This window comes from Tachyglossus aculeatus, chromosome 6 (genome assembly GCF_015852505.1).
Source record: "Tachyglossus aculeatus isolate mTacAcu1 chromosome 6, mTacAcu1.pri, whole genome shotgun sequence".
NCBI classification, from domain to species: domain Eukaryota; kingdom Metazoa; phylum Chordata; class Mammalia; order Monotremata; family Tachyglossidae; genus Tachyglossus; species Tachyglossus aculeatus.
This window is the reverse complement of record NC_052071.1, coordinates 14,130,839-14,155,057: the sequence shown is the minus strand read 5'-3', so window position 1 is coordinate 14,155,057 and position 24,219 is coordinate 14,130,839. Positions and strand designations below refer to the sequence as shown.

The following is a 24,219-nucleotide window of genomic DNA, read 5'->3' as shown; positions in this document are numbered from 1 at the left end:
CTGAGGAGATGTACCTTCCATAAAGCTTTGAAGCGGGGGAGAATCATTGTCAGATTCTTCTTGGTCTAGGAAGAGGACAAAGCCCAGCCAAAGCCCAGCCCTCCCAAGACTTTAGAAGGCTGCATCATAGAAGGCTGATGTGGAGAGAGGGAGATCTGAAGGAATCAGTTGTAAATTTGATTTGATATTAATTTTAATAGTAATAATAATTATTATGGTACTTGTTAAGCACTTACTGCGTGCCAAGCTCTATTCTAAGCTCTGGGGTAGATACAAGTTAATCAGATTGGACACAGTCCCTGTCCCACACTGGGGCTCACATTCTAAATCCCCATTTTGCAGATGAGGTAACTAAGGCACAGAGAAGTGAAGTGACTTGCTCAAGGTCACACGGCAGACATGAGGCAGAGCTGGGATTAGAACCCAGGTCCTTCTGACTCTATACGAAGAGAGTTCAGGGGTCACCTTCTTCCAGCTGCCATCCTCCACTCTGGTCAGGGAGAAAAAGGGGTGGAACTTGGAAAGGGGTGAGCTTGGAACTGGGGTCTGGACCCTCCCACAAGATGGCTACCTGAAAGACTCGGAATGGGAGAGATTGATGGAGACAGCTGAGCTGGAGTGCTAAATTACTTTGTTTTGCAAGTGTGTGTGATCCTGAAGGCTTTAAGGGGGCCTCAAATCGGTCTTCTCAGCTGCTTTGGGGTCATGTTTCTAGACTGTGAGCCCACTGTTGGGTGGGGACCGTCTCTATGTGTTGCCGACTTGTACTTCCCAAGCGCTTAGTACAGTGCTCTGCACACAGTAAGTGCTCAATAAATACGATTGAATGAATGAATGAATGATTCAGTAGTCTCTTGCCAATGGCATAGTCAAACACCTAAGGCAACTGTCTTTAAGCAAAATGGCCTAAAAAGAAAAGGTTTCTCATTACATTTTTCTCTGCTTAATTGTCAGCTGGTAATGAGACACTGACCCTGACCAAAAGCCACTCACAAATCACATGAAGGCTAGGCACGGCATACACCAAAGGTGACCAATCAGGTGAGTTTGTTTCATCCATTCAAACTTGGGTTCATGGCATTATTATGTTCAGTGAACATGGTTCTAGACACATTATAATAATAATAATAATAATAATAATGATGATGGCATTTATTAAGTGCTTACTATGTGCAAAGCACTGTTCTAAGTGCTGGGGCGGTTACAAGGTGATCAGGTTGTCCCACGGGGGGCTCACAGTCTTAATCCCCATTTTACAGATGAGGGAATTGAGGCACAGAGAAGTTAAGTGACTTGCCCAACGTCACACAGCTGACAATTGGCAGAGCCAGAATTTGAACCCTTGACCTCTGACTCCAAAGCCCGTGCTCTTTTCACTGAGCCACGCTGCTTCTCTGCAGCGTTATTAATAATAACAACATTAATAATAACGGTTATAATCATGGTATTTGTTAAGCACTTACTGCGTGCCCGGCACTGAGGTGGATACAAACAAGTGGGGTTGGACGGAGTCCCTGTCCCACATGAGCTCACAAGCACAACCCCCATTTTACCATTGAGGTAAATGAGGCCCAGAGAAGTGAAGTGACTTGCCCAAGGTCACAAAGCAGACAAGTGGTGAAGCTGGATTAGAATCCATGACTTTCTGATTCCTAGGCCCGTGCTCTATCCACTATGTCATGCTGCACTGAATGGGTTCCCTTTATTTTGGCACCCAATTCTCGCTTTACTCTTCGTCTGGAATGGAGTCCTAAACTGGGTAACCATGATGAGAGTAGGTTTCAAGCTAAAGCGATCATTAATAATAATAATAATAACTAATAATTATAGTTGTATTTGTTAAGTGCTTACTATTTACACAGGCACTGTACTAAGCACTGGGGTGGATACAAGCAAATCAGGTTGGACACAGTCCCTGTCCCATGTGGGGCTCACAGTCTTATTCACCATTTTACAGATGAGGTAACTGAGTCTTAAGTGACTTGCCCAAGGCCACACAGCAGACAAGCGGTGGAGCCGGGATTAGAACTCATGATCCTCTGACTCCCAGCCCTGTGCTCTATCCATTATGCCATGCTCCTTCGTGAGGACTGTTTAACATAACTTTTTCCTTCCCGCAGGGGCCTGTGCTTCCCCTTCTCCAATTCTGCAACCTCTCCTCCTCACAGTAAAATGCAACTTCCAAAGACTCCTATTCCCTCTCCCTCACCCTGTCCTGCCTCTGGTAAACGGAGCAAATTCCTCAGGAGGAACCGCAAGGTACCTTTCCAGAAAGACATGTTGCTCAAATGGAGATATCAGCAAAGCTACACGATTTTCAAACAAAGCACAAGTCATTACCTCCAACTCCACATTAACAAAACACCCTCTGTATCCAAGTACTTTGTCAAAAAGCCCCTGGTTGTTCGTCAGATAGGCTCTATGCTACAGACTAAAAAGTAGCTTTGCCTAGTGGATAAATGCCATTATTATTATTTTTATTATTATAGCCCCGGGCTGGGAGTCACAAGGACCTGGGTTCAAGTCCTGGCTCCACCACTGGTCTGCTGTGTGACCTTGGGCAAGCCATTTAACTTCTCTGAGCTTCAGTTGGGATTAATAATAATAATGGCATTTTTATTACACACTTACTATGTGCAAAGCACTGTTCTAAGCACTGGGGAGGTTACAAGGTGATCACATTGTCCTACAGCGGGCTCACAGTCTTCATCCCCATTTTACAGACGAGGTAACTGAGGCATAGAGAAGTTAAGTGACTTGCCCAAAGTCACACAGCTGACAATTGATGGAGCCGGGATTTGAACCCATGACCTCTGACTCCAAAGCCCGTGCTCTTCCCACCGAGCCACACTGCTTCTTGAGCCCCACAGTGTGAGCCCCACATGGGATGTAGACTGTGTCCAACCTGATTATGTTGTTTCTACCTCAGTGCTTAGAACAGTGCCTGGCACATAGTAAGTGCCTAACAAAGGCCATAAAAAAATTAATAATGGTGGTATTTGGTAAGTGGTTACTATTTGCCAAGCACTATACTAAGCACTGGGCAGGTGAAAGATTATTAGGACCCACATGGGGGTCACAGTCCAAGTAGGAGGGAGAATAGGTATTAATAATAAATAATAATTGTGGCACTTCATCATCATCATAATCAATCGCATTTATTGAGCACTTACTGTGTGTAGAGCACTGTACTAAGCACTTGGGAAGTACAAATTGGCAACATATAGAGACAGTCCCTACCCAACAGTGGCACTTGTTAAGCACTTACTATGTGCCAGGCACTGTACTAAGCATGGGGGCGGATACAAGCAAATGGGGTTGGACACAGTCCCTGTCCCACGTGGGGCTCATAGTCTCAATCCCCTTTCTGCAGATGAGGGAACTGAGGCTCAGAGAAGTTTAGTGACTTGCCCAGGGTCACACAGCAGACAAGTAGCAGAACCGACATTAGAACCCAGGTCCCCCGACTCTCAGGCCTGTGCTTTCTCCCCTAGGCCAGGAGGCTTCCCAATTAGCAACAGCATTCTTCCCGACAACTTTGACTGGGTTAACTCCCTTTAAATTTTTCTTTCTCCTTTCAAATCTCCCTTGGGCTAGCTAGGTTTTCAATCCTTTGGGTTATTTCTCTGTCCCAGGCAGAGGCAGAATTTTCACACCCGAAGCCCATTACCTCATCAGAGCTACATCACCCCACAGTCCTCAGCCCTGACAGACTTCATGGCATTGTGGAGGAGGATGTATGAAGAAACATGAGTGAGGCATCCAGCCAAAAGGATATGCAGAGAGGTACAACTTGGATTTTTTTTAATGCTACTTGCTAAGCGTTTGCTATGTGCCTGGCACTGTACTAAATCCTGGGGTCAATATAAGGTAAATCAGGTTGGACACCGTCCCTGCCGACATGGGGATCACAGTCTAAGTCGCAGAGCACACAGGTACTGAATCCCCAGTTTGCAGATGAGGGGACTGAGGCCCAGAGAAGTGAATTGACGTGACCTTAGGTCACACAGCAGACAACTGGCGGAGCCTGGATTAGAACCCAGGGCCTCCAAATCCAAGGCCTGGGTTTCCCTCCAGTAGGCTTCGCAGCTTCATCTTGGAGATATCTGAATCAGAGTCAGTGAGTGAGTGATGCCAGCACTTTTGTACACAATAAGCGCTTAATAAATATGATTGAATGAACGCAATTGTCTCAGGATGCATTAGCAGGGGCCGATGATGGTGAGACATTTTTAATTGCCTGTCAGAAGGGGCACAACAGTCAACAGGGGCCTGAGAGGAAAATCTTGGGGAGGGTCACGGGTACCCCAAAGAAATGCTTTAGGTTTGGGGATTCAAACAGATTTCTACATGACATCATCATGTTACATGCCGAGAGGGTGCACATGCAGTGTAACATGGGAACCAGGTATGGAACGGGAGGGGAAGGGCCATCGTTCCCAGATTTGCAGCGGCTAAATGCCTGAAGCGGGCCTGGAGACTCACGCTAATGTCACTGTTGGCCCAGCCACACAAACAATCCTGGCGTGAGGCCTGGAGATTACCATATTATCCACCAAATTGCCCCACTTTTGGGGCCCTTACATTGGGTCATATAAGTCTTAAGCCTAGCGAACAGTGAAGGAGAAAAGAGAAGGAAAAAAGGAAGAGGAAAGAAGAGGAGAAGAAAGAGGCAGATTAGAAGACATTTGAGATTTCTCTTTTCTCTACTTACTATTATTGTTTATAATAAGCACTAGGATTCTTCCCCAGACTTCCCTTGTTCAGGTGGCTGTTACCTGAGCAAAAACTCCTCAGTCTCGGCTTCAAGGCTGTCCATCCCCTCGCCCCCTCCTACCTCACCTTCCTTCTCTCCTTCTCCAGCCCAGCCCGCACCCTCCGCTCCTCTGCCACTAACCTCCTCACTCTACCTCATTCTCGCCTGTCCCGCTGTCGACCCCAGGCCCACGTCATTCCCCTGGCCTGAAATGCCCACCCTCCACACATCCGCCAAGCTAGCTCTCTTCCTCCCTTCAAAGCCCTACTGAGAGCTCACCTCCTCCAGGAGGCCTTTCCAGACTGAGCCCCCTTTTTCCTCTCCTCCTCCCCATCCCCCCCCGCCCTACCTCCTTCCCCTCCCCACAGCACCTGTATATATATTTGTACAGATTTATTACTCTATTTATTTTCCTTGTACATATTTACTATTTATTTTGTTAATGATGTGCATATAGCTTTAATTCGATTTGTTCTGACTATTTTGACACCTGTCTACATGTTTTGTTTTGTTGTCTGTCTCCCCCTTCTAGCCTGTGAGCCCGCTGTTGGGTAGGGACCGTCTCTATATGTTGCCAACTTGTACTTCCCAAGCGCTTAGTGCAGTGCTGTGCACACAGTAAGCTCTCAGTAAATACGATTGAATGAATGAATGTTACTACTTATGATTATGTGGTACGGGTGGGGAAATTATGCGAGTGAACGTGGTATTTAATGGATTAATAATAAGAAGAAGAATAATGACATTTATTAACCACTTACTATGTGCAAAGCATTGTTCTAAGCACTGGGGAGGTTACAAGGTGATCAGGTTGCCCCACGGGGGGCTCACAGTCTTCGTCCCCATTTTACAGATAAGGTAACTGATGCACAGGGAAGCTAAGTGACTTGCCCAAAGTCACACAGCTGACAGTTGGTGGAGCCGGGATTTGAACCCCTGACCTCTGACTCCAAAGCCCATGCTCTTTCCACTGAGCCACGCTGCTTCTCTGATTGGTACTGACAGTATGGGGAATGAAAACGAGACTAGTACACACCCAATTTCTGAGGAGTTTCATGTCTGAACTAGTCTGCCTGTGTTAACACAGATGATCAGGCACAGGGTGAAATCCACAAAGAATGAAAAAGATGGCTCATCTTTGGGGCTATCGTCTACCTCCTCTCCACAACGAACCTTTTCAGTGTTGCTAGAGAGTGCAGGAAAATGGACTGGCTTGAATTTCACTTTCTGTCCCCTCCCCTGCCTCATTCCAGCGGAGGTGCAAATGACCAATTAAATAGTCAAGAGGCGATGGAATGAAAAAGATGGCTCATTTTGGGGGCTATCGTCTACCTCCTCTCCACAACGAACCTTTTCAGTGTTGCTAGAGAGTGCAGGAAAATGGACTGGTTTGAATTTCACTTTCTGTCCCCTCCCCTGCCTCATTCCAGTGGAGGTGCAAATGACCAATTAAATAATCAAGAGGCGATGGAATGAAAAAGATGGCTCATTTTGGGGGCTATCGTCTACCTCCTCTCCACAACGAACCTTTTCAGTGTTGCTAGAGAGTGCAGGAAAATGGACTGGCTTGAATTTCACTTTCTGTCCCCTCCCCTGCCTCATTCCAGCGGAGGTGCAAATGACCAATTAAATAGTCAAGAGGCGATGGAATGAAAAAGATGGCTCATTTTGGGGGCTATCGTCTACCTCCTCTCCACAACGAACCTTTTCAGTGTTGCTAGAGAGCGCAGGAAAATGGACTGGTTTGAATTTCACTTTCTGTCTCCTCCCCTGCCTCATTCCAGTGGAGGTGCAAATGACCAATTAAATAGTCAAGGGGCGATGAGGACAGGATGGAAAAGGCTTGGAAAACTCTCCAAAGGGAGAATCCATCCGCAAAGAGCTGAGTGAATGACCGTGGCCAACGGAACCTATCCCGACTAAGGCAAACACTTACTATCCCAAGCCATCTGGCAGGCGATTTGGATCTGAGTTCTATGAAAGCCAGTCCTTATGATAGCCCATTATTCCTACCTAACGTCCTAGACTTCCACAAAAACTCCTGAGCTAGGCAGCCTGGAATTTTTTGAGGGTCTGGGGAGGTGAGGGGGATTGTCAAGCCCAACAGGAAGCAGGGAGCTCCAATCAATCAATCAATCATATTTATTGAGCACTTACTGTGTGCAGAGCACTGTACTAAGCGCTTGGGAAGTACAAGTTGGCAACATATAGAGACAGTCCCTACCCAACAGTGGGCTCACCAGAGACAGCAGCTGAGAAGCAGTGTGGCTGACTGCATGGAGCACTAAGAGTCAGAAGGATCTGGGCTCTGATCCTGGCTCTGCCACTTGTCTGCTGTGCATCCTTGGGCAAGTCACTTAACTTCTCTGGGTCTCAGTTACCTCATCTGTAAGATGGGGATTGAGACTGTGAACCCTATGGGGGACGGAGACAGTAGCCAACCTGATTAGCCTGTATTTTTTAATGGTGATTGTTAAGCATTTATCATGCAGAGGCACTGTTCTAAGTGCTGAGGTAGTTACAAAGTAATCCAACTGGACACAGTCCCTGTCCCATAAGGAAGCTCACAGTCTTAATCCCCAGGAATGTGTTTATTGCTATATTGTACTCTCCCAATCAATCAGTCAATCGTATTTATTGAGCGCTTACTGTGTGCAGAGCACTGTACTAAGCGCTTGGGAAGTACAAGTTGGCAACATATAGAGACAGTCCCTACCCAACAGTGGGCTCCCAAGTGCTCAGTACAGTGTTTTGCACAAAGTAAGCTCTCAATCAATAAGACTGAATAAAGGAATGAATACCCCAGTGCATAGAACAGGGCCTGACACATAGTAAGCGCTTAAAGTTGGGAAGCAGTGTGCCTAGTGGATAGAGCACGGGCCTGGAGTAAGAAGGACCTGGGTTCTAATCCCGGCTCCAGCACTGTGTGAACTTGGGCAAGTCACTTCCCCTCTCTGGGACTAAGTTACCTCAGCTAGAAGATGGGGCTTGAGACCGTGAAATAAATGATAAATAATAATAACAATAAATAATTATGGTATTTATTAAGCGCTTACTATGTGCCAAGCACTGTTCTAAGCGCTGGGGTAGACACAAGGTAATCAGGTTGTCCCACATGGGGCTCACAGACTTCATCCCCATTTTACAGATGAGGTAACTGAGGCACCGAGAAGTTAAGTGACTTGCCCAAAGTAACCCGGCTGACAAGTGGCGGAGCTGGGATTAGAACCCACGACCTCTGACTCCCAAACGCAGGATCGTTCCCCTAAGCCACGCTGCTTCTCTAGAAATAGGGACAGGGACCGTGTCCAACCTGATTAGCTTGAATAATAATAATAATAATAATTGATGGTATTTGCTAAACGCTTACTATGTGCTGAGCACTGTTCTAAACACTGGGGTAGATACAAGGTAATCAGGTTGGACACAGTCCCTGTCATGGGACTCATGGTCATAATCCCCATTTTCCAGATAAGGTTACTGAGGCCCAGAGAAGTGAAGTTCACTCACTTATTCAATCATATAAGTGCTTGCTGTGCACAGAGCACTGTACTAAGCGCTTGGGAAAGTACAATACAACAAGTGATTGCCCAAGAGAAGCAGCGTGGCTCAGTGGAAACAGCACGGGCTTTGGAGTCAGAGGTCATGGGTTCAAATCCCGGCTCCACCAATTGTCAGCTGTGTGACTTTGGGCAAGTCACTTAACTTATCTGTGCCTCAGTTACCTCATCTGTAAAATGGGGATGAAGACTGTGAGCCCCCTGTGGGACAACCTGATCACCTTGTAACTCCCCAGCGCTTAGAACAGTGCTTTGCACATAGTAAGCACTTAACAAATGCCATCATCATTATTATTATTATTATTACTACAATACAACAAGTGATTGCCCAAGGGAAGCAGCGTGGCTCAGTGGAAAGAGCACGGGCTTTGGAGTCAGAGGTCATGGGTTCAAATCCGCCAATTGTCAGCTGTGTGACTTTGGGCAAGTCACTTAACTTCTCTGTGCCTCAATTACCTCATCTGTAAAATGGGGATGAAGACTGTGAGTCCCCCGTGGGACAACTTGATCACCTTGTAACCTCCCAAGCGCTTAGAACAGTGCTTTGCACATAGTAAGTGCTTAATAAATGCCATTAAAAAAAGATCAATCAATCAATCATATTTATTGAGCACTTACTGTGTGCTCTGCACTGTACTAAGCGCTTGGGAAGTACAAGTTGGCAACACATAGAGACAGTCCCTACCCAACAGTGGGCTCACAGTCTAGAAGAGTTAAGCCATTGAATCAATCAACTGTATTTATTCAATCAGCCAATGGTATTTATCGAGCACTTACTGTGTGCAGAGCACTGTACTGAGGGCTTAAGTTCATTGTGGGCGGGGAATGTGTCTGTTATATTGTTGAATTGTACACTCTCAAGTGCTCAGTTCATTCATTCGTTCATTCAGTCGTATTTACCGAGTGCTTACTGTGTGCAGCGCACTGTACTAAGGGCTTAAGTTCATTGTGGGCGGGGAATGTGTTATATTGTTGAATTGTACACTCAAGTGCTTAGTTCATTCATTCATTCATTCAATCGTATTTACCGAGTGCTTACTGTGTGCAGTGCACTGTACTAAGCGCTTGGGAAGTCCAAGTCGGCAACACCCAGCAGACAAGTGGCAGAGTCAGGATTAGGACCCTCTGCTTCCCAAGCCCCCGCTCTTGCCACTAGGCCAAGCTGCTTCATGCTGCTTATTTCTTTTAGACTGTGAGCCCACTGTTGGGTAGGGACCGGCTCTATACGTTGCCAACGTGGACTTCCCAAGCGCTTGGTACAGCGCTCTGCACACAGTAAGCGCTCAATAAATACGGCTGATTCTACCGCAGCTCTTAAAACAGCGTCTGGCACATAGTAAGCGCTTAATTAATGCCTTAAAAATAACGGAAACCAATAACAAACGATGGCACATAGTAAGCGCTTAACGAACGTCTTAAAAATAACGGAAACCAATAACAAACGCAAGAATCAGGCTTCGGGCCGCCCTCACCCACCTGCTTCTCCCCTCGGGGCTTCCGGTAGCTGAGCAGCAGCTCGACGGCTCCGACCACCTCCTTGCGGATGGCGTAGAGGAGGGCGTCTCCGACGTACACGCTGTGGCTCAGCAGGAGCTCCATGATCTCCACGTTCTCGTTCTCGATGGCGATGAGGAGGGCGCTGCGGCCCAGCGGGTCCATGCAGTTGATGTTGATGTTGTAGTAGATCTCGGCCTCCTCCAGGGCGTGCTTCACGCTGGCGTAGTCGCCCTTCTCCACGGCCGTCAGGTAGGCCTTCTCCTCCCCGGACAGCTCCACCTCGGCCCGCACGATCTGCAGCGGGATGCGGTCTCGGTAGGGCGAGTAGTTGACCTTTTTGTAGTACAGCTGGGCCATTGTTCATAGTGGCTCGGACACCTGGGAGGGGAGGCAAGGCAGCGTGGCTCAGTGGACAAGGGCGCGGGCTTTGGAGGCGGAAGTCATGGGTTCAAATAATAATAATAATAATAATGATGGCATTTATTAAGCGCTTACTATGTGCAGAGCACTGTTCTAAGCACTCAAATCCCGGCCCTGCCAAGTGTCAGCTGTGGGACTTGGAGGAAGTCACTTCACTTCTCTGGGCCTCATCTGTAAAACGGGGATTAAGACGGTGAGCCCCCCCGTGGGACAACCTGATCAGTTTTGTATCTTCCCCAGCGCTTAGAACAGTGCTTTGCACACAGTAAGCGCTTAACAGATGCCATCATTATTCTTATTAAGGGGAAACTGGTTAGGGTCGCACTGACTCTTACGTTTGTTAAATTCTTTCATTTGTATTTATTGAATGCTTACCATACGCAGATCACTGTAGTAAGCACTTGGGTACAATAAACAGGCACATTCCCTGCCCGCAACAAGCTTACAGTCTAGAGTGCTTAGTACAGTGCCTTGCACATAGTAAGCGCTTAACAAATTATTGTTATTATTATGACTATTATTATTATTACAAATTATTATCATTATAACTATTAGAGGGAGCGTAATGGGTAGGATCCCACAGTTTCCCCTGCAAGGTGCCTACCCCCACCGCCACTCTATTGCCCACCCAACCAAGGAGGAGTCTGCTGCTTTCCAAGTGTTCAGTACAGTGCTTTGCACACAGTCAGCGCTCAATAAATATGTTTGAAAGAATGAATGATTTTAAAGGGTGGGAGGCGCAGGGGGAGGAAAGGGGGAGATCGATCAGTGGTATTTTACTGAGAGTTTACTGGGTGTGGAAAATCAATCTCATTTACCAAGCTCTTACTGTGTGCACAGCACTGTATTAAGCACTTGGGAGAGTACAATACAACAATTAAAATGCCCGTTCCCTGCCCATAGAGAGCTTAAACTCTAGAGAGTCTATTGAGCATTTACTGTGTGCAGAGTGGGTAATAAGTTAGTCAGTCAGTCAATCATATTTACTGAGCACTTACTGTGTGCAGAGCACTGTAGTAAAAGCTTGGGAGAGTACAATATAACAATATAACAGACACGTTCCCTCTCATCCTATCCCGTCTGGACTACTGCATCAGCCTTCTCTCTGATCTCCCATCCTCGTGTCTCTCCCCACTTCAATCCATACTTCATGCTGCTGCCCGGATTGTCTTTGTCCAGAAACGCTCTGGGCATATTACTCCCCTCCTCAAAAATCTCCAGTGGCTACCAATCAATCTGCGCATCAGGCAGAAACTCCTCACCCTGGGCTTCAAGGCTGTCCATCACCTCGCCCCCTCCTACCTCACCTCCCTTCTCTCCTTCTACTGCCCAGCCCGCACCCTCCGCTCCTCCACCACTAATCTCCTCACTGTACCTCGCTCTCGCCTGTCCCGCCATCGACCCCCGGCTCACGTCATCCCCCGGGCCTGGAATGCCCTCCCTCTGCCCATCCGCCAAGCTAGCTCTCTTCCTCCCTTCAAGGCCCTGCTGAGAGCTCACCTCTTCCAGGAGGCCTTCCCAGACTGAGCCCCTTCCTTCCTCTCCCCCTTGTCCCCCTCTCCATCCCCCCATCTTACCTCCCTCCCTTCCCCACAGCACCTGTATAGATGTATATATGTTTGTACATATTTTTTTACTCTATTTATTTATTTATTTAATTTATTTGTACATATCTATTCTATTTATTTTATTTTGTTAGTATGTTTGGTTTTGTTCTCTGTCTCCCCCTTTTAGACTGTGAGCCCACTGTTGGGTAGGGACTGTCTCTATATGTTGCCAATTTGTACTTCCCAAGAGCTTAGTACAGTGCTCTGCACATAGTAAGCGCTCAATAAATACGATTTATGATGATGACGTTCCCTGCCCAAAACAAATTGACAGTCTAGGGGGGAGACAGGCCTTAACAGAAATAACACTTGGGACAGGCCAATACAACAAAGTAGGTAGTTCCCTGCCCACAGGGAGCTTATGGTCTAGAGGAGGATGAGGGTGGGAATCACCCCGTTTGTCATAGTTTGCCCCTGTGGCTCCGCAGCTTCAGACTCTACAACCCCAGCCAGGGTTGCCCTGTTCCCCTGACCAGCACCCTGGGGAAATACTGGTTTAAGAGATGGACAGCACCCCGACCCTTCTGATAGCCAGGAGCAGAGGGCGGGGATCGTGTCCCCTTACTCTCCACTCCTTCCGAATGCCTGCTGGGTGACCTTGGGCAAGTCACTTTGGCCTAGTGAATACAGCAGGGGCTTGGGAGTCACGAGGTCACAGTTCTAATCCCGGGTCCACCACGTGTCTGCTGGGGGACCTGGGGCAAATCACTTTACTTCTCTGTGCCTCAGTTACCACAGCTGTAAAACGGGGATTGAGACCGTGAGCCCCACCCGCGACAGGGACTGTGTCCAACCCGATTTGTTTGTATCCACCCCGGCGCTTAGAACGGGTGTCCAGCACATAGTAAGCACTTAACAACTGCCATCATTACTTCTCTGGGCCTCAGTTACCTCATCTGTAAAATGGGGGGAGGTTGTGAGGCCCACATAGGACACGGACTGTGTCCAACCTGATTTGCTCGCATCCACCCCAGCACTGAGTAGAGTGCCTTGCACACAGTAATAATAATAATAATAATAATAATTGGCATTTGTTAAGTGCTTACTATGTGCAAAGCACTGTTCTAAGCGCTGGGGAGGATACAGGCTGATCAGGTTGTCCACGTGGGGCTCACAGTCTCAATCCCCACTTTACAGATGAGGTAACTGAGGCCCAGAGAAGTTAAGTGGCTTGCCCAAGATCACACAGCAGACATGTGGCGGAGTCAGGATTCGAACCCATGACCTCTGGGCTAAGTAGGCTCTTAACAAGTACCATAATTATTATTATTATTACAACACTCCTGGTGTATTCTCCCAAGGGCTTAGTACAGCGCTGTGCACACAGTAAGTGCTCAGTAAATACCATTCACTGATTAAGCATATGACACCAGTAGAGGTGGGCCAGGGGGGATGTTTTTGTCATTTGAATTCATACACATCCATCCGTGGCCCAACGTCCTTTGGAAACTGTGGGCCTGAAATAAAGGGGAAGGCTGAATGAGGGAATCACCCAAGTCCTCCATCCCTGAAGAAGGGTCTCATTATCTGGGCCAGCTGGAATATTGCTTCTACTCTGGCTCCTCGCTGGAGAAGCCCTGCTCAGGAAGCCCAAGTTATTGAAATACCAGGTGTCCCAGCCCCACGATCACCAGCTGCTGCTCATTTCATCGTCCAGAGAACCAACCCAGAGATCAGAAACCCCAGCACCTGAGACACTGAGAGATTCAGTTCTCTGTCAGCCTTGTGAAGGAGGCATTTGGCAGACAGGGCGAACTGCTGGATCAGGGCAGACTTTCATTCATTCAATTGTATTTACTGAGGGATTATTGTGTGCAAAGCACTGTACTGAGAGACAATACAACAGAGTTGGCTGATGTGTTCCCTCTCCATAAGGAGCTAGAGGAGGGAGACACATATTCAACTATAATACGGATAGGTGCAAGAGTGCTGTGAGTGGAGTTGAATAGCTAGTGCTTAAAGGGTACAAAGCCATGTCCCAGGGCGATGCAGAAGGGAGAGAAAGTTGGAGAAATGAAGGCTTAGTTGGGGAAGGCCTCTTGCAGTTGAGTAAGACTTTGAAGGTGGGAACAGTGATTGTCAGGAAGGAGGAGAGAGTTCCAGGCCAGAGGCAGGACGTGGGTGAGGGATAGACTGAGAGATAGACAAGATCTAGTTACTGCGAGCAGGTTGGCATTAGAGGAGTCAACATCCTTAGTCCTCAAAGGAGACTGAGGTACTAGTCATCATCTGTTATAGTAAGACCTCCTTGTAAAGTCATAATAAATTATAAGAAGGATATTTGTTAAGCGCTTACTATGTGTCAAGCACTGTACTAAGCACTGGGAAGGATACAAGCAAATTGGGTTGGACATAGTCCCTGTCCCATATGCGGCTCACAGTCTTAGTCCCCATTTTTACAGATGAGGTAACTGAGGCCCAGAGAAGTGAGGCGACTTGCCCGAGGTCACACAGCAGATAAGTAGAGGAGCCGGAATTAGAACCCAGGTCCTTCTGACTCCTAGGGCCGTGCTCTTTCCACTGGGCCATGCTGTTTCTCTTAAACAGAGCTCCAGTCCCCGTGAGAGAGGGATGGGTGGAATCTTCACCCCTGGAATATTTTCAAAGTCTTTGTGCCCGGGTTTGCACCCACAGTCTTTCCCCGCATATGTTCTGAACAGCAAAAACCTCAGCCTGGTGAGGGGTTCTAGTCCCGGCTCTGCCACTTGTCAGCTGTGTGACTTGGGGCAAGTCACTTGACTTCTCTGTGCCTCAATTACTTCATCTGTAGAGTGGGGATGGAGACTGTGAGCCCCACATGGGACAACCTGATTACCTTGTATCTTCCCCAGCACTTGGAACAGTGCTTGGCACATAGTGAGTGCTTGACAAATACCATCATTATCATTATTACTATTAAAAACCTTATTGAAAGCATATCTCCTCCAGGAGGATGTCCCTGACTGGGCTCTCCTCTCCTCTTCTCCTGCAAATAGCTATAATTCTACTTGTTCTGATGATTTCGACACCTGTCTACATGTTTTGTTTTGTTGTCTGTCTCCCCCTTCTAGATTGTGAGCCCGCTGTTGGGTAGGGACTGTCTCTATCTGTTGCCGACTTGTACTTCCCAAGCGCTTAGTACAGTGCTCTGCATACAGTAAGCACTCAATAAATGCGATTGAATGAATGATAGCACCAGGTGGCTGCTTGCTGGAGGAGGGCAGTTCAGGGCAGAGGCCCAAGGAGACTTCCCCCAGCCCGATGGCCCCGGTTTGGATCTTTTTTTTCTGTGGCAGCTTCGGCTGCCCATGGAGCAGCTCGGCAGGCTCTGCCAGACTGCAAGGTTCCACAAGCTAGCTAATTAGATGATTAAGATAATTGTTCAGAAACGGTCCTGTTGAACCAGATGGCCTCACGCCTCTCAATTATTCTGCCACTGCATCCAGCTCCGCTCTCACTGAGTCGGAAATCTCGTGAACGTCTGCGCGGAGGCAGAGGGAAACGGTGACTGAGTTGATGATGTGCTTCTCGCATCAATCGATCGATGGGGTTTATTGAGCGCTTATTGAGTGCAGAGCACTGCACTAAGTGTTTGGGAGAGTGAGTGAAAGACAACAGGGTCAGAAGACATATTCCCAGCCCACAAGGGGCTTAGAGGGGAAGACAGACATTAAAATAAGAATACGGATATGGACATAAGTGCTGTGGGGCTGAGGGTAGGGTGAATAAAGGGTGCATATTTAAGGGCAAGGGTGACACAGGAGGGAGAGGGAGTAGGGAGTAGAAGAGGCAGAGTGGCTTAGTGGAAAGAGCACAGGATTGAGAATCAGAGGTTGTGGGTTCTAATCTCGGCTCCACCACTTGTCAGCTGGGTGACTTTGGGCAAGTCACTTAACTTCTCTGTGCCTCAGTTAGCTCACCTGTAAAATGGGGACTAAGACTGTGAGCCCCACGTGGGACAACCTGATACCCTTGTATCTACCCCAGCGCTTAGAACAGTTCTTAGCACATAGCAAGTGCTTAACAAATACCATCATTATTATTATTAGGGGAAATGAGGCCCTAGAGGGGGAAGGCAGAAATGGCCCCATGTCAATCAATCATATTTATTGAGCACTTACTGTGTGCAGAGCACTGAACTAAGCACTTGGGAGAGTACAATATACTAATATAACGTACACATTCCCTGCCCTCAGCAATCCATGTTCTGGATCGATGGTACTTCCCAGTCCAATCAATCAATTGTATTTGTTGAGTGCTTACTGGGTACAGAGCACTGTTCTAAGCATTTGGGAGAGTGCAAGAGAACGGAGTTGGGAGGCACATTCCCTGGCCACAACAAGCTTATAGTCTAGGTGATCCACCATGGGAAGTGAAGCACACCACTTCTCTGTAGCCTCAGGGTTCTCTCTTGCCTAAAGAAAGACTAACCTGAGCCACCTTGGGTCTCAGAGACGGTGTAAGGAGACTGTCCAAAGGCCTGGAGAAAGAGGACCAGTTCAAATCTGAGGTCCCTGACAAACTTCCACTCTGGGGCATTAAAAGAATTGGCCACAGTCATTGCATAGCCTCTGGCTACTGAATCTAAAAAGTCAAAGCAAACTAAGGAAGTGCTTAAAAACTGTAAAGAAGCCAGATGATAGGGTATACACATATTCAATCCATCACAAAATCCTATCAATTCTACCTTCACAACATTGCTAAAATCTGCCCTTACCTCTCCATCCAAACTGCTACCACATTAATCCAAGCACTTATCCCATCCCACCTTGATTATTTTATCAGCCTCCTTGTTGACCTCCCTGCCTCCTGTCTATCCCCACGCCAGTCCATACTTCACTCTGCTGCCAGGATCATTTTCCTACAAAAATATTCAGACCATGTTTCCCCACTCCTTAGCAAACTCCAGCGGCTGCCCATCCACCTCCGCATCAAACAAAAACTCCTCACCATTGGCTAAGCAGTCAATCCTCTTGCCTCCTACCTCACCTCTCTACTCTCCTATTACAACCCAGTTTGCACATTTCAGTCCTCTAATGCTAATCTTCTGACTCTACCTCGATCTCATCTATCTCGCCTCTCCCACTGACCTCTCCCCCACATCCTGCTTCTGGCCTGAAATGCCCTCTTCCCATATCTGACAGACAATTACTCTCCCTGCATTCAAAGCCTTATTGAAGGCACACCTCCTCCAAGAGGCTTTCCTAAGGCCTCCTTTCCTCTTCTCCAACGGCCCTTCCGCATCACCCTGACTTGCTAACTTTATTCACCTCCCTTCCAAGCCCCAGAGTACTTATGCATATATCTGTTATTTATTTATTTTTATTAATATCTGTCTTTCCCTCTAGACTGTAAGCTCACTGTGGGAAGAACTTAGTGCAGAGAAAATTGGATCCATTTCCCAAAGAGTGTGAAAAAGATCATGGCCAGTGATAGGAACTCATATTACAGAGAAATACGCTTTTTCATTACAGGAAAATAAAGTCTATCCCTTTTGTCCAAACTGGGCCCTGCCTCTGTCCTCTCTCCTTTACCCTCTTCTACCTCCCCACCCCCACCACCACCCCCAGAGACAATAAAAGATGGATTAAACCCCTTAGGGGGTTGCAAGAATTCTCTCCCTGCCACACTGGTGGCTGCAGAGGGATATTTCAAACCTTGGTCCATCACATACCTGAACTTGAACGGATGTGATTTAAAGAGACAAGCCAATAGGGCCAGGCAGTCTGCCAGGGAGGAAGGCAGCCAAGCAGTTACCCAGACGGGTGGTTTTCCCCATGCCCATCTTCCGAGAACCTAGAACCAGGTACTCCAAAGAAGATCGGAAGTTCCCAGACAGTCTAAGCGCAGAACCGGGAGTCCTGCAGGGCCCAATTCTCTGGAACACTCTAGCCCATCCGGTGTGACATTCTCTGGGACATTCTTTTAGACTGTGAGCCCACTGTTGGGTAGGGACTGTCTCTATATGTTGCCAACTTGTACTTCCCAAGTGCTTAGTACAGTGCTCTGCACACAGTAAGCGCTCAATAAATATGATTGATTGATTGGGAAAATGGCACCATCTGGGTCCTCTATGGGGATTTTGGGAGTCACCATCGTATGTTCTGTCCCACCACTGCACAGAGTCTGCTCAGAATCGAAGAAAAGCTGCAGAAGCAGCAAGAACAGCCTCTCTCGGTCAGCCGTTAGTCCGTCCAAAGCCCCAGAGGAGACACCAAAGAAGATTCAGTCTCCCTTCTTAATGGCTTACAGTCCAGTTGAAGATATGAGAAAAATACACCTTTACACTGTCTATTCTGTCTCATCAACTTTCAAAGCCCTACTGAGAGCTCACCTCCTCCAGGAGGCCTTCCCCGACTGAGCCCCCTTTTTCCTCTCCTCCTCCCCATCTCTCCGCCTTACCTCCTTCCCCTCCCCACAGAACTTGCATATATATATGTACAGACTTATTACTCTATTTATTTTACTTGTACATATTTACTATTCAATTTATTTTGTTAATGATGTGCATTTAGCTTTAATCCTATTTGTTCTGACGACTTGACACCTGTCCACGTTTTGTTTCGTTGTCTGTCTCCCCCTTCTAGACTGTGAACCTGTTTCTGGGTAGGGACCATCTCTATATGTTGCCGACTTGTACTTCCCAAGTGCTTAGTACAGTGCTCTGCACACAGTAAGTGCTCAATAAATACAATTGAATGAATGAATGAATTTTCTCTGGGCAATTTTCCCAAGCTCTCTCCAGCTGGGCGTTCACCTTCCCAATGGATTTATTTTTCCCCCACATTATGGCACCTTCAGTGCAACAGTGACTCCTTAGCCCAGAATGGTCTTAGGGTTGCTTCCTTCCCACCTTCCTCCCCACTGTTCTATGATCTACTGTTTCAGATTCCTTATGCCACAGCTCCATGCCACAAGTGAGGTTAGTTGAGAGACATATATGAGCCCCTTGCTCAAAAACACACAGATACTTCAAACTGCAATCCATAGGTCACCCAAGGATGCTACTGACTGGAACCATTCATTCATTCATTCATATGAATATCCTCCGCCGAGGATGAGGAGTTTTTGCCTGGCACCAGAAGGAATAGTCAGAGTAAAAAATTCTTATTCATAAGTATAATTCCAATTTTTCTTCCAGTGAACGGGGGGTAAGGTAGGTTAAATATTGTATAGTGGGTTAAGGGCTGCCGTTCTCCATCAAAGTTAGAAATAGATGGCTTGGGGCTAGAGGGTGGCAGGAAGGATTTAGGTTAGAAATGAGGAAAAATTTCATGGCTGGAGCACAGGTCCAAGTGAGTCTGTGGGATCGACTTTGGAGATTGGATTGTACTTTCCAAGCGCTTAGTTCAGTGCTCTGCACACAGTAAGCGCTCAATAAATGTGATTGAATGAATGAAAGAGCGCTGAGCATGGACAGGGCTTAATATGGTCAGAGTCAAGTCTTATATGGAGGCGGGGGGTGGGGGAGGGAGGCTAGATGAGGAGATGCCCAGTTGTCCTCTGGAAATCACCTTCAGCATTTATGTGCCAGCCTCTTGGCCATATCATTTTTCTTGATTCTGGGAATGCAATCGGAAAGAAAGCACTGATCTCCAACTCCAAAGACCCATATTCCAGAGCCAATGATAATAACTTGTCCCAAGTGGGGCTCACAGTCTTAATTCCCATTTTCACAGATGAGGTAACTGAGGCACAGAGAAGTTAAGTGGCTAGCCCTAGGTCACACAGCAAACAAGTGACAGGGCCAGGATTAGAACCCATGATTTCTCACTCCCAAGCTCGGGCTCTTGCCACTAGGTTATGCTGCTTCAATTTGGCCAAGAGCACAGCCTGGGAGTGGGAAGACTGGGGAACTAATCCCAGCTCTGTCACAGGTCTGGGCTCCTGTATCCCCATCTGGAAAAGGAGAATAACAACATCACCTGCCTCTCTCTACTCCACAGGAATGGCATGAGGACACGATGAACTAAGTTTGGCGAATGTGCTCTGGAAACAGAAAACTGCTGGACAAATCAGAGGTGCTATAGTCCCTAATGTTTAGAAACCCTGGTTTCTACTCTGCGTCCCTTTGTAGGAGAAAAGAAACATTCATCTTCATTCACGACGCTCCGTCAGCTGCACAATGAGGTTGGTTTGATGGTGTGACGCCTTTTTTCTTCTGAAAGCTACAGTCGAGGTGAAGTGCCAGGGGAGATTGAGAATCTGCCTCCCTGAGCCAATGAGCCTCCTGGAAAGGTTTTTCTTGGTCAATTCCTGAGCGACCACTTTGGATTCCCCCCTTCTAGACTGTGAGCCCACTGTTGGGGAGGGACCGTCTCTATATGTTGCCAACTTGTACTTCCCAAGTGCTTAGTACAGTGCTCTGCACACAGTAAGCGCTCAATAAATACAATTGAATGAATGAATGAATTCTGACTGCGGAGGGAGGAAAAAGGTGAGTTCTCCTGTCTGTTGGCCCGAGAGATCTGGGAAGCAAGCCAGCCTAGGCTTTTAACCAATTACCTGTGGATTACTTGTTGTTCTCTGTATCACTCCGCTCTGCTTTTCCCTTGCCCTGCACATCCTTTAGATAAAGGATCAACAGACCTGGGCTGCCTGGCGCAGCTGAGCTATTCCAAGTTAACAAATATATATATTTTTTTTCCCTTGGGTGTCCACTCTGGTGAAAATGAAAAGCATTGATTAAATCCTGCTGCCTGAGCTTCCCTGCGGCCCCCTTAGACCGCAGAGGGAAACAGATGAAAGGAATGGAGATGCGGCAAAAATAGAAACCCGGAAGGCTGGTTCAGTGGGCCTTCACGTGAAGGGGCAGAGAGGGGGCTGAGAGAGATGCCACAAAACTCCCCAAAATATGTATTTGGCAATCCTGAAACCCATAACCATGAAGGAGGGTGGTACAGAGAAAAGGTTGGTAGATTAAACCTCTTGCCTCCACTGAAATCTACCCACAGAGATAGAAAGGAAAGAGATCTCATCGCTGTTGACGAATCCTTTATCATTCATGCCTTCTTTCTATTTAGGGCTTTTTAACAACCAGAAAAGGTGGGCGTGTTTCTGGGGGGGAGGGGTGTGTGTGTGTGTGTGTGTGTGTGTGTGTGTGTGTGTGTGTGTGTGTGTGTGTGTGTGTGTGTGTGTGTGCGCGCACGCCCCTGTCCAATCTGATTATAAAATAAATAAACAAATGATGGTATTTGTTAAGCACTATGTGCCAAGCACTGTTCTAAGCACTGGTATGGATACAAGGTAATCAGCTTGTCCCAGGTGGGGCTCACAGTTTTAATCCTCATTTTACAGATGAGGTAACTGAGGCACAGAAAAGTTAAGTGACTTGCCGAAAGTCACACAGCAGAGACGTGGCAGAGCCGGAATTAGAACCCATGACCTCTGAACTCCCAAGCCCAGGCTCTTTCCATTAAGCCATGCTGTGATTATCTTCTAGCTAAGTCAGTGCTTGGAACATAGTAAGCGCTTAACGAATACCACCATTATTATTGTGTGTGTGTGTGTGTCTGTTAAAATTTTCCTCAAAATGTTGCAGAGTAGAACTAGGGGACAATTAGCAACTGTTGGGTGGTAAATGAGGCATGGAGATTAAAAATCTTTCTCTCCACCAATCTTTTGATCTTTTCTTCAAATAGGAGTTTGCTTGGCTAACTGCTTTAGGCTCAATGTCTCTCACCATTCTGAGGAAAGAAGTCCCCATGCACTCCTTATGACTTATTTTTTCCCCTGATATTTTTGCATAGTTTCATCCAAGCCCCATAACTGGATTTCAATTTTATTCTATTGGTCCGTCCAACCCTCTTAGAATTCGAGACCCTTGTGCCACGGTGCCATAGGCCACAGAAGCAGCGTGGCCTAGTGGATAGATCACAGGCCCAGGAGTCAGAAGGACCTGGCCCTGCCACTTGTCTGCTGTGTGACCTTGGGCAAGTCACTTCACTTCTCTGTGCCTCAGTTACTGCATCTGTAAAATGGAGATTAAGACTGTGAGTCCTGTGTGGACAGGGACTGAGTCCAACCTGATTATCTTGTATTTACCCCAGTGCTTAGTAAAGTGTCTGACATATAGTAAGCATTTCAAATACCACAATTAGTATCACTATAATAATATGATGATGATGTTGGCATTTGTTAAGCGTTTACTATGTGCAAAGCACTTTCTAAACGCTGGGGAGGATACAAGGTGATCAGGTTGTCCCACATGCAGGTGAGGTAACTGAGGCACAGAGAAGTTAAGTGACTTGCCCAAAGTCACACAGCTGACAATTGGTGGAGCCGGGATTTGAACCCTTGACTGCTATTATTACAGTAAGGTGCTTATTTAAACCATCATCGCCACAATCAAAACAACTCCCTGCTGGCGGTAGGGTATGCCTTCTCTTTCCTAATTACTGGCACCCTATGCAGTGTGCCTGGCAAGAGTCAAGAAAAGGTGCAAAACCATATTTTTGAGGACTGAGTTTGCAAGTGATTCTTTGTCAAAGTCCTTACACTCATGGTTGCAGTCTACCTGTTGGCAATTTCAACTTCAAACCAAAGTAAGCTCCCTCTCTAGACTGTAAGCTCGTTCTGGGCAGGGAATGTGTCTGTTATATTGTACTCTCCCAAGAGTTTAGTACAGTGCTTTGCACTGTAAATATGCAATACATATTTATGCTAAATAAATATGATTTACTGACTAATAATAGTCTTAGGGTGGAAAGGCACTGCCCCAATCTAATGTTATCCCGTCACGTTTGTCATCAATCAATGGTATGTACTGAGCGCTTGTGTGCACAGCACAGTACTAAACGCTGGAGAGAGTACAACAGAGTTGGCTATGTTCCCTCCTCACAAGGAGATTACAGTCTAGAGGAGGGAGACACATATTCAAATACAATACAGATAGGTACAAGAGTGTTGTGAGTTGAGTTGAATAGTTAGTGCTTAAAGGGTACAAAGCCATGTCCCAGGGAGATGCAGAAGGGAGAGAAAGTTGGAGAAATGAAGGTTTAGTTGGGGAAGGCCTCTTGCAGTTGAGTAAGGCTTTGAAGGTGGGGACAGTGATTGTCTGTCAGATAGGAAGGAGGAGAGAGTTCCATCATCATCAATCGTATTTATTTAGCACTTACTGTGTGCAGAGCACTGTACTAAGAGCTTGGGAAGTACAAGTTGGCAACATATAGAGACAGTCCCTACCCAACAGTGGGCTCACAGTCTAAAAGGGGGAGACAGAGAACAAAACCAAACATACTAACAAAATAAAATAGAATAGATATGTACAAGTAAAATAAATAAATAAATAGAGTAACAATAGAGTAACAAATAAATAGAGTAACAAATAAATAGAGTAATAAATAGTTCCAGGCCAGAGGCAGGACATGGGTGAGGGATAGACTGAGAGATTGACGAGATCTAGCTACTGCGAGCAGGGTGGCGTTAGAGGAGTCAACATCCTTAGTCCTCAAAGGAGACTGAGGAACTAGTCATCATCTGTTGTAGTAAGACCTCCTTGTAAAGTCATAATAAATTATAAGAAGGATATTTGTTAAGCGCTTACTATGTGTCAAGGACTGTACTAAGCACTGGGATGGATACAAGCAAATCGGGTTGAACACAGTTCCTGTCCCACATGGGGCTCACAGTCTCGATCCCCATTTTACAAATGAAATAACTGAGGTACAGAGAAGTGAAGTGACTTGCCTAAGGTCACACAGCAGATGTGACGGAGTATTCAATCATTCATTCATTCAATCGTATTTATTGAGCACTTACTGTGTGCTCTGCACTGTACTAAGCGCTTGGGAAGTACAAGTTGGCAACATATAGAGACAGTCCCTACCCAACAGTGGGCTCACAGTCTAGAAGGGGGAGACAGACAAGACAAAACATATTAACAAAATCAATCAATCAATTTATTGAGTGCTTACTGTGTGCAGAGTACTGTACTAAGCGCTTGGGAAGTACAAGTTGGCAACATATAGAGACAGTCCCTACAGAGAACAAAACCAAACACACTAATAAAATAAAATAGACTAGATAATAAAATAGAATAAATGTATACAAATAAAATAAATGAGTAGAGTAATAAATACATACAAACATATATACATATATACAGATGGTGTGGGGAGGGGAAGGAGGTAAGGCGGGGGGGGGGGATGGGGAGGGGGATTAGAACCCAGGTCCTTCTGATTCCCAGGTCTGTGTTCTATCTACTAGGCCACAGCGTTTGTCTGCATGACTTGTGCCCCCTCAAAAATGTATTTCTTTTTGCCCAGACATTATCACCTGAACTTACTCAGTTTCAAATAAAGCTTTAAATCGATTATGCATGCCATCTCATGGACAGAAGAGTTCACTTTTCTACAGAATATGGGTCGGCTACATATACACTGCAAAACCTTATAAATTG

At 46.6% G+C, this 24,219-nt stretch overlaps 1 protein-coding gene across 2 annotated transcripts in view; it reads right to left on the bottom strand.

Annotated features, from left to right (window-relative positions):
- The window catches only part of TRPC5 (transient receptor potential cation channel subfamily C member 5), a 233,319-nt gene that overhangs the window by 116,476 nt on the left and 92,624 nt on the right, over positions 1-24,219 (bottom strand). Inside the window, exon 2 of one of the 2 annotated variants that reach the window (XM_038747920.1) lies at positions 9,793-10,191. In XM_038747920.1, the coding sequence (XP_038603848.1) occupies positions 9,793-10,170 (378 nt within the window). In that variant the 5' untranslated portion in view covers positions 10,171-10,191. Of the gene's footprint in view, positions 1-9,792; positions 10,192-24,219 lie in introns of those variants that run through there. The other variant, XM_038747919.1, reaches the window with a different exon arrangement.